The 10,787-nt window shown below is 45.7% G+C and overlaps 1 protein-coding gene across 1 annotated transcript in view; it reads right to left on the bottom strand.

The window, feature by feature from the left end:
* Window positions 1-2,343: 2,343 nt before the first annotated feature.
* Window positions 2,344-10,787, bottom strand: part of LOC147452676 (lipid droplet phospholipase 1-like) — a 46,583-nt gene continuing 38,139 nt past the window's right edge. Inside the window, exons 5-10 of the mRNA XM_086518304.1 lie at window positions 4,760-4,923; window positions 4,598-4,653; window positions 4,456-4,508; window positions 4,271-4,376; window positions 3,569-3,666; window positions 2,344-2,645 (exon numbers count right to left, since the gene is read on the bottom strand). Coding sequence (XP_086374430.1) covers window positions 2,574-2,645; window positions 3,569-3,666; window positions 4,271-4,376; window positions 4,456-4,508; window positions 4,598-4,653; window positions 4,760-4,923 — 549 coding nt within the window. The 3' untranslated portion in view covers window positions 2,344-2,573. The remainder of the gene's footprint in view (window positions 2,646-3,568; window positions 3,667-4,270; window positions 4,377-4,455; window positions 4,509-4,597; window positions 4,654-4,759; window positions 4,924-10,787) is intronic.

Genomic DNA, 10,787 nt, shown 5'->3' with positions numbered 1-10,787 from the left:
AGCCCTCCTCCTATTACTAGGTTGTGTTATGAAATAGCAAGCTTAAGTGGAGGAGTGCATTGAAAAACTAGAGATAGATTCTTCGAAGAAGAATTGGGCTTGGGACTTAGTACCTTTGCCAAATAGAATGAATGTTTGCCTTGTAAATGGGTTTACAAGTTCAATCACATAGCCATGATGGGAAGCAAAGTACAAGATCAAATTGGTTGCCAAAGGTTTCAAGCAAAAGCAAGTCATAGACTTTGCTGAGGTTTTTTGGACAGTTATCAAAATGACTACATTGCGGACAAAACTAACTTTGGTTGAAAAAAAAGACATGGATTTGGTCCAAATGGATGTTAAGACATCATTCTTACATGGTGATCTTCATGAGGACATTTACAAGCAACAGGATTTTGTTGAGAATGGCAAAGAAAAGTTGGTGTGCAAGCTTAAGAGAAGTCTTTATAGTTTCAAGCAGGAAAAATGGGAATGGTATCATAATTTTGATGCTTTTATAGAGTCTCAAAGGTATATGTGGAGCGAAATTGATCATTGTCTCTACACAAAAAAATCTAAAGATGGTAGTCTTTTGATTTTGATTCTATATGTGGATGATACACTCATTGTTGGGAAGAACAGTCTTGAGGTAGATGCCTTCAAAATCAGAGTAAGAACTTTGACATGAATAATTTGGGTGAAGCAAACCTTATTCTTGGCATGTGCATTTTGTGAGATTCATTAAAGAAGGTAGGTACTTTACTTGTCACAAAAAGAGTTCATTTGCCGTGTACACTGAAGCATTTTAATATGGAGGGGGTAAGTCGCTGTCTACTCCATTGCCTCGACAAGAATAATTCGGGTGAAGCAAACCTTATTCTCGGCATGTGCATTTTGTGAGATTCGTTAAAGAAGGTACTTTACTTGTCACAAAAAGAGTTCATTTGCCGTGTACACTGAAGCATTTTAATATGGAGGGGGTAAGCCATTGTCTACTCCATTGCCTCCATATCTGAAGCTAAGACAAGAGGATTGTTCCGAATCGCATACACTCATCACAATAATGGAATGTCCCGTTTATAACAGCCGGGTCTCACTATGGTTTAGCAATACTAAGGACTTTAATGCTTAAATACCTTACATTGTGTCACACTCCTTTAAGCGGGGCAGAGCAGTTGTTGATGCCGGGCTCCCCTAAGGAAAAAATCCTATTGGCTACACGTGCACCTTCCAAAAGTTTTTCCATTTTCCAAGAAGTCTCACCTTGAAAGTCTCTTTTGGATTGTTCGAGTGTCCTACAGGGGTAGAATTTGCACATGAGTTTTAAGGAAGATGTTTCCTTCAAAGTAATATATTTGGCACTTGGTGTAACTACTTCACAGCAATGTTAACATCATACCACTATTCCCACTAATGCATAGTGGGATCGGCTTTGACTCGTGGCTTATGACAAAATGAGAACGGTTAGTCGTGGTTCAATGACATAAACCTAGCTTTCCACAAGATATAAGGACCATCAAGGCCATTGCAACCCATCAGATTTGGGAGGCAAAATCGATCCTTTTCCATGAAGAAAAAGTCTCTGATACAAGAGGTAAGGAGGTTGATCTTACAACATGTTCTCATTAGATTTAAGGGTAATGTTTGAACAATGCACCTTGAGAGTGGATGCTTAAATACCAACACTCTATTTACTCCAATCTGCGCAAAAAAACATCCAATCTTTAACATGTTTTCTCTGTACATCTTCATTGATCACAGTTGAAACATGCCTGTAAAAATTTGTAACAAATTACGGTCATGTTTGATTTACCCCAGGAGTTCGTGTGAACTCCATTTCGTCCTTTCAAACTCATAGGAGATTTGACGTTTGTGGCAAGAGCACACAGGTGTCTAACACAAGTATCATCTAATGGTTAGCCCCAACTCCAGTGCAAATATTACATCAGTAGGAGCAAACAATTTTTTTCAAACTCCAATCACCATTTTGAATTTCCTTCAAATCTGCTAGTGCTCGGACCTCAAGTTGAGCATCTCCCTGTCATCCAATTCTATATAACCGACGGATGATTGATCTCAAATGCACAAGGAACCCAAATACAAAAGATTTTGTTGCCATAGCCACCAATGCCGGGTTAAAACCCGAAAGGAGAAAAGAATATGTACCACACTGACACGCAAGAGTTCCACATACTATTTGTCATCAGAGAGAAAGAGAGAGAAGAAGAAGAAGAAGAAGAAGATTGTTTTAGCGTAGTAGGAAACTATCCCGAGAGAGAGAGAGAGAGAGAGAGAGAGAGAGAGAGAGAGCTACGCACAGCCACATGGCAGAGATAAAAAAAATCAACCATGTGAAATGTCATGGGCTAAAATTGCTTGCCATACACCCTCCCTTTCTGCCACAACGGAGTGACAATAAATTACTTGAAATCCGCTATTCAACTAAAATGATTTTTTCACATAGATGTTGACATGATTATACAAGCGAAAAGGTAGAGCTTTACAATTGCAGCTTGATATAACACTATGACCCTGAGTAAAGAACACATCTTCCTCACTACAAGAGGTCAGTGCATACATTTAAAGAGGAGAAACTATAACCTAAAGTTATCAATAATGTGGGCAATTACATCCGCACCGTCAGAATGCATCCAATATGATTTCACCTGTGAAACAAGGAACACTTCAGAATTAATCCCCCAAGGTTATAATAAGTTGGCTCTAGAAAGTCATGGACAATACGCTATTGTTTTGTTAAAACTGCCAGCCTTGGCAATGAGATAATTATCTGCTAAATGTGTCCGGATGCAGGTTGAGAAACTAATCAGTTAGGCAATGGCTATGTGGCTTTCAGTCAAATAGACAATTCTCAAACTCAACCAAAACAAGAAGACCAAGATTCACCAAACCGCCAGATCAGCCTACATGTATTACCAACCCTCACAAGCCTCTTACATTTTAGGTGTGCTGAGGCAGAGACTTATATACAAATGGCGAACACAATTACACATGTATCCCATTATATATATATACATGTAAATGTGTGTGTATATATGTACTCTCGTGTTACCCATTACCTGTTTTGCCTGCCCATTAATGTGTAATAACTGTCAAAATCTGTTTTTGTGGGCACATGAGAGTCTGAGACCACACTAGTTGATACCAAACATCATTTGCTTGCTCATTGCCACTCTTGAACATCACTACCCTCCCAACGACTTTTTGGACGCATTCCCTCGATAGTGGCTGGTTGAGATGGCTTTGTATAAGCCCTTACAATAGCTACAACCACCTTTTTAACCTTATACAAACAACCTGAAATAGAAGACTCTTCCCTCATTACTCTTATCAAAAGCTCAGAGGCCCTTTACATGTGATTTGGGTAAGCAAGTTTTCATGAGTTATCTTTAAGCATAACATGGCTTTTTGACACGGCCTATGCTGTGAGAACAGAAACGATGTGTAATTAGCTCCAAATTCCACAAACAAGGAGACCATCAAGTGATACCAAGGACAAACTGCCTAAACCGTCTCAAAATTTTGGATACATAATCCTCTAAAAGCTAAAACAATGTGGTCAGCAAAGTACCTGAATTGTACTATGAGCAGCCAGCTTCTGTGCACTTCGTGAAAAGTTAACATCGATTCGTTGCCAAGATAGTTTCCTCAATGCGGATATCATTTCCTCTGTATAATAAGACCCAGATCAAAAACAAAATTGGAAACAATATCTAGAGGTTGTTAAAGGAATCGAAAATGAAGCAATACTCTATACAACAAGCATGAACCATAATCTACATATGTCCACCATGATTAAATGTGAATGTAATAGCATGGGTGAACCCTAAATTGGCATATTAACATAACAATAGACCTCAACAGAGAAAGTAGTTGTGAATGATGGCTCAATTTAACCTAGGGGGTCCACTATATAATCATGTTGATATACCATGTGAGTTCAGTAGGAGGGGTTTTCTATTTTGGAAAATCTCAGCGATTTAACAGAGATGCATTAACAAGTGGGTTTAAAAAAAAAACCCATTAATTTATCAGAAAACTGGGTCAATTTATTCATGTCGACATCTTAACAGAAGGGTCCTTTAAGTGCCCTGTGAACGCACGTTATATAGGGCAGTTCTTAATAGTGAACCCCCAAGCAATTTAATATCTACACCGTACTTAACAGTGAACCCCCCAAGCAGTTTAATATCTATGTGTAGTTCTTTTACACCAATTAGCCACATGTAAAGCCAACCATTGAAAGGGCAATGCCAGATGTTTGAACATTTACCTGTTGCTGGATCTGAATCTGGATTTTCTACAGGACTAGTCTCCGGTGGAACATATTCAATATTGACAATGTGAGGATACTTCATGTCCAGAGCTTCTTCTTTTACCTGCACCAAGGAGCATCATTGAGGGTATCAAAACTTGAGCAGCAGCCAAATTCTCACAGAAGCAGCGCAAATGTTTTACTTCATGGATTTCGCACTCTCTCCTGAATGTGGCAGTTCGACAACCCACAATATCTAAAGAAATCAAGGGTGAACAAGTGGAACCATCCAATTCAATCAAAGAAAACAAGTGCGTAAAGCTAATTGTCTCACTGCAAGGATACGATCAAAGTTAATGTTCGCATAAGCGACCCTGCGCTCAAAAGAGCCCAATGCCGAGCTGCCAAAATAGAAATAAAACATTTAGAGCAATCATCAATCAATAACAGATAAGAAAATTGAGCAAAGGCAGTACAATGGAATGGAAAGTTGCATGATGCACTGACAAGAATTGCCCTTCAGCACAATCCCGAACCAGTCGCTGAATAAGGGGTGCCTGTGATTCATCCCCATCCGTGAGAAAGAGATGCTTTCCCGTTCTTCCCACTACCCAATGTGCACCTGACATGGCCACTTTTTCCAAAAAAGATAGTCCGCCTAGAAGTGGGAGCTGTGCTCCAAAATATATGCTAATCAGCATGGATGAAATATACTTTATATTAAAGTTTATACATCAACATAGCAAAAACATACAGATATTTACAAGCACAACAGGGCATGGTTTGAACAATGGTCACATGAAGACATTAACATACTACTTTGGGAGTCCAGGTTTTGGATGTTGAATATGTCAATACCAATTCCTTCACCATACATTAGCCTCATGCAATGTGTGTATCAAGAGCAACTTCACTAAACAAATAATTTGTGGCTTCAATGAATGTGCAATAAACGACCCCTGAACCTGCCTCCCAAGCATTGGATCTGCTATCTCTCTCTCTCTCTCTCTCTCTCTCTCTCTCTCTCTCTCTCTCTCTCTCTCTCTTTTGGGGTGTGTGCCACATCCACACCACCAACTAGTGGAAACCCCCTCTACTTTAGAAGCCTACATTTGACATTATCACTTATGTCACTCGATGCTCTCTCTCTCTCTACTCCTATAAAAGAAACTCTATTCACGCACTTTGTATCCAAGCATAATCCAATCATTATCCCATCTCTATGAGCCACAACTGAGCCACATTTGTATCCACCATTTGCATTTCGTTTTATCGATCTACTTTATGTTTTTCTACTTGCATTACTGTCTCTCTCTCTCTCTCTCTCTCTCTCTCTCTCTCTCTCTCTCTCTCTCTCTCTCTCTCTCTCTCTTTTTTTGAAAAAATCAGGGCTGTATATTACTGAGTACAATATAATCCCCAGCGGATGCCAAAATAGCCTGTCACGTGGGGTGTACAAGCTGAATGTAAGGGTGAGAGCCACTATAGTGACAACTCGACTAGTACAATCTCATGGTGGTCTGTGTGATGAGTGGAGGAGAAACCACTGAGGGGGGGCATAATGCCATGTAATCTGGCCACCTGTAAGTGTGAAAAAGAGTGGAGCTCGGGCCCAACGCCGAAGGAAGGCAAATCGTCGAGCCTCGGCTGCTCTAGATGTACCTGAGGAAGAATCCCACTGCCAAATCAGGGTGTGAATGATGTCCAGCCAAATGGCAGTACGGGTATCCTGAAGGAGCTGCGGAGCCGCACTGAGAATGTGAAGACAACGAGCTCTCCAAATATTCCATAGTGTAATGCTAGTGATGATTGAAAAGACTTCATCACGTGTCTGCGGATCCCCCTGCCATGCGATCTGTGGTAACATAGCCAAAGTCCCTCGCCGAGAACCAGTCGAGGTAAGCATAAGAGCTGGATCTATGTCTGAGCCCTCGTAGAAAAGATGCGGTCCGGGCATCGACATCAACCATGAGACAGAGCCCTAAGTGAGAAATCCATGCTGAACACCAGCTCTGCTAAGTAAAAAGCAAAGTGGTAGCCACACTATATGAGAAGAGGAGCATGACCAAAGACAGTGTGCAGGTGACTCATGTAGTCGCGAAGGACATCGAGTGCATAACGGATCATGACCCATAGTAGCTATCCAAGTCCCAACTGGAAGTCCTGCATGTGCAATCATCCACATGAAAAAAGAAATACGACGAGCCGCATGTAAATCCCAGATGGCTGACCAAAACGCTGTAGATAGGCATGGGAGAGACCTGAATGTAACCAGAAATGCATACGAGTGGGCTGCTCTGGGTGCTGTCTCATCACTGGTAATTTTCCAATTCTGACAGTGTACTCAAAAAATGATACATGTGCACCGGTGAGGTTAGAGTGAGGCCAATGCCACTATGCTGGGTCCCAATAAAGCTGAGATAGCACGACCCTCCCACACCCAAAGCCTCCAAAGTGCAGCATCAGCGGAAGCGAAACGGGGGTCCACACGACGCTTCCCGCAGGAGCCAACTACTCGTATGGCCTCCCATCGAGCGCCGGGGTGGACAAGGTGCGGAGAGGTGGTATCATATGTCAATCTAGCATGCATCCCCTGAGAGTAGTCAGTATCAACTGTGAACAGCATGGTGTCTAAACGAACTAATAAGAGAGTGCTCTGAGCGAAGAGGCCTTCCCAGCCACAATGTGGAGGCATCTGAACCGTGCCTCGCATGACTGCGTCCCAGTGTGTAGGAATGGCGGAGTCAATCTCAAGCAGTCTGTCTGTTACCCCGCGACCAATGTCATAATGCTCTGCCACAAAATCTGCATCCAGCATACGTGTCTCATGAAACAACCGCATAGAGGCAGCAGGGCCAGTGTCCCAAGCAACCCAATCAATGTGAGTCCTCTCTCCAAGCTGACGGGGTGGATTAACCGAAGAATCAAGAACTGCATCATTCCAAATGAGAGGCTGGCGCTCAATCTCCTCACGGCATGAGGGAGGTGAGTGTATGATAGCGCGTCGCATGGATACCCAAATCTGAAGAAGCGATCGGATGAAGGGTGAGAGAGTGCTGGTGCACAAGGGGACATCCGTAAAGAGAAAACGATACCCTGTTTGCCAAGTATGGCCATCTCTAGTGCCGAGGCGTGGAGTCGTTGTGGAAAGAGCGGCTTGAAGAAGCATCTTCCAAGGTTCTTGTCCGGGAAAAAGACCCCGAACAATAAGCTTGGTAAGAAGGGCGCGGCTCTGTAATTCTGGATCAATAATGCCAAGGCCGCCCGCTGACCTAGGACGAATAATCGTGGGCCAGCGAACTCGAGCCCGAGTATCAGTAGTCCCAACTGTGCCACTCCATAAAAAGTTCCGCACGAGTCTGCGAAGCTGAGCTATCACACCAGAATGTAGCATCCAACAGGAGGCCGTATACCATATTGTAGCCAGAATGACCTGGTTGGCAACCAATGCACGGCCAACCAACGACAGATGACGTGAAGACCAATGACATAGCTTCCTGCGAATAGACTATAGTACGGGTGCAAACTGCTGCTGTGAGGAAACGTCAAATCCAACCTGAAAGCCCAGATATCTGCATGTCTGACCCGGCTGCAGCCATGTGAAACCATCAGTTACCCCCCAAGTAGGTATGTCATCACTGCCAACCAGTAACCCATAGGATTTATGCCAGTTAATGCGTGCACCACTGGCAAGGCAAAAAACCTCCAGGGCCTCCCGCATGGCGTCAAGAGCGGCTAGCAAATAGCGCAACATCAGCATAGTGTCATCAGCAAACTCCTTATCGATAAGGTCCGGAGCTGAAGGTACTGGCATGGTCAAGCCACGAAATGCATAACTCTGAGCACGAAGAAAGTCAGACATAGTCTCTCTCTCTCTCTCTCTCTCTCTCTCTCTCTCTCTCTCTCTCTCTCTCTCTCTCTCTCTCTCTCTCTCTCTCTCTCTCTCTCTCTCTCTCTCTCTCTCTCTCTCTCTATTAACGGATCACTATCGTTTCCGCCATAGCCAGTTCCTTTTATGTGGTATCAGAATCAATGGTTCACAATTGGGCCTATTAATCCCTTCATTTGATCATCATTAATAGCTTAATCGATTGCACTTAATCCCTATTGCATTAGCATTCCAAGTTAGTAATAATCCTACTCTCCAGTGAGCATGCTCCACTACCCTTCGGTGATTAGGTGAGTAGAAGGTTAAATTTAGTGCATTTAGGTCAAAATCCACTTTGCATTTGCATTGTTTAGCCTTGAGTACTTTTGCATTGTTTCATCATTAACTTTTGAGAAGATAAAACTATTGTTGCTAGAGCTTCCACCCAAACTCACAAACACTTTGATCGGCTTGATGAGTGTCATCAACCACTTGATTAGGTGTATGTGTGAGCATCTTTTGAGCCTTCAATATTAAGGCAGTCATCCAACTAGCTTGCAGATCGCGAGGTGGAATTCAACCCTACTAAAGCTCTTAGTTGAATCTAGTTGATCAACTTTGACCCATCATCGGCAACTTACTTTCCCACATATAAATGTTTAAATAGCAAACTAAATGAACTCGCTGCTACTCACGCTCCTCCCTCGCCATCGGTAACCCCCCCCCCCCTTCCCGCCCATCAGCTCACGCTGCCCCCTGCCCTTTCGCCCTCGCTGTCCCTTGTCCTCGCGCTCTCGCCACCGCCATCTGCCCCAGCCTGGCCGCCCGCTTCCAGCCTACCCGCCCGCGCTCGCGCTGCCCCCTCCAGGCTGCCGCACTGAGGTAGCCCGCCTGGCGCCCTGCCCAGTACTTCCTGCCCTACGTTCCTCGCTCATCCCCCCCCTCCCTTCTGTCGCTCGCTGGTTTGCTCACCTGAGCTTGGCCTTGGTGTTGTTTTCCAGTGGCAGCGACTTAGCCATTCACCTTATTTAGCCTCTTCTTCGACGCTCTCGCGTTCGCCTTCACCCGTCTTCACAGCAGTAGACACGGATGGAGGATTTTGCTCCGCCACAGAGGGACTCCACTGCAGTCCCCCTCGCCCCACCCCGCAGAACCCACCATCCGACTTGCTCTTTCGCCGACAGAGCAAGCAAGTTTAGAGGCAGAGGTGGCGCGCCTCCACGCCACCTCTGTTATTTGCAAGGTTCTCGGCACCAGACCCAGCAGAGGGGAGGTGCGTGATCTCCTCCAAGCCCGCCTTCTCGCAGAGGTGGGAAAGATCCTCGATGTTCAGCTTCTTGGACGTGGCTACTACCATATAGAGTTTGAGATTCCCGGGATGGCATCCAAGGTCATTGTGATGAGCCCCCTGGCCATCCGAGCAGTTCGAGCACACTTTCGACAGTGGCGCCATGGTTTCGACCCAACTACCGACGTTCTTGTCGAGGAGGCAGACCTGCCCATCTCAGTCTTCTTCCTCGGCTTGCGGAGGGAGTACCTTCTGCTCCTTTCCAGGATAGGCTCAGCGATTGGGACTAACCTAGAGACACCTTGCACGGCAGCCTCTGTAGCTGCCAAGGCGGCCGCCATACCCGCAGTACGTGTTCTGGTTAGGGACACCCACACTCTCCCTAAGGTCATCCTACTACCTCGGGTGAGTGGAGGTTGATTCCGTCAGAGCGTGGAGTATTCGGGCCTCCCGAATGAGTGTTTCATTTGTAGACAAATGTGCCATTTGGCAAAGGCCTGTCCTCGCAGGAGACCTCGACCTACAGCGCATGCGCAGCCTCCCAAGGTTGAGCATGCCCAGCAACTACACAGGACGCACAGGCTGGTACCTCCACTGAGACCAGTGATGAGACAGCTGACGGTTGACAGCAGGTGCCTGGCCGCCGCCGACAGGGTCTCGCCCCACTGCTCCCCTTGAAGGCCGACCTCCTACAACTCAGGAGCACTAGGTTTGGACTGGGAACCATTTTGACCCACTTCAACAGGACCCGCCTGAGGAGACCCCATCCATCAGTTCCTCCACCTCCACGTCCTCCGCCCTCAGACGTTGCCGCTCCACCTCCCCTGCCTCCTCCCCCTCCCCCACCTCCACCTTCGCCTCCCGCCCCTCCTCTCTCCCCGATGGGGCCCACAACCTCATCTCCCGACTCCTTCTCCACTCCTCCTCGGACACAGCGGACTGGACATGCATCTGCCGTGAGGCGTTCTCTTCGTAGTGCTTTCGCTACGAGCCGTGTGGCTCGAGAGGGACAGCCTTACTTGAGGCCGCCTTTTTTGGTGCAGACTTCTCCCTTTGCAGCAGTCCCTAGAGGTTTGACTAGCTTCGACATTCGCAGACGCTAGGACTTCTTTGACTACAGCTTCCGACAGTTTCTGTGTGACTCTTCTCCTAACCTGGAGGAGGCTTGCTTTCGAGTCCACATCCTCTTTCTTACAGCTAGAGGCACCGAGGCTTTGGACACAGCGGTGGGTTTCTCCTTTCCGCTGTGCAGTAGGGATCTCACAGAGTGGACCCAACACACAGTGCTTGACTGGCTCCAGATTCAGGCTACTGAGTTCTCACACCACACAGAGGACTTAGGGGTGATAGATCTGGTGCAAACACATTGGCCTCTTGCC

Source organism: Adiantum capillus-veneris, chromosome 8 (genome assembly GCF_014529385.1).
Source record: "Adiantum capillus-veneris isolate H3 chromosome 8, ASM1452938v2, whole genome shotgun sequence".
Taxonomy (NCBI): domain Eukaryota; kingdom Viridiplantae; phylum Streptophyta; class Polypodiopsida; order Polypodiales; family Pteridaceae; genus Adiantum; species Adiantum capillus-veneris.
This window is presented reverse-complemented; position numbering and strand designations above follow the sequence as displayed.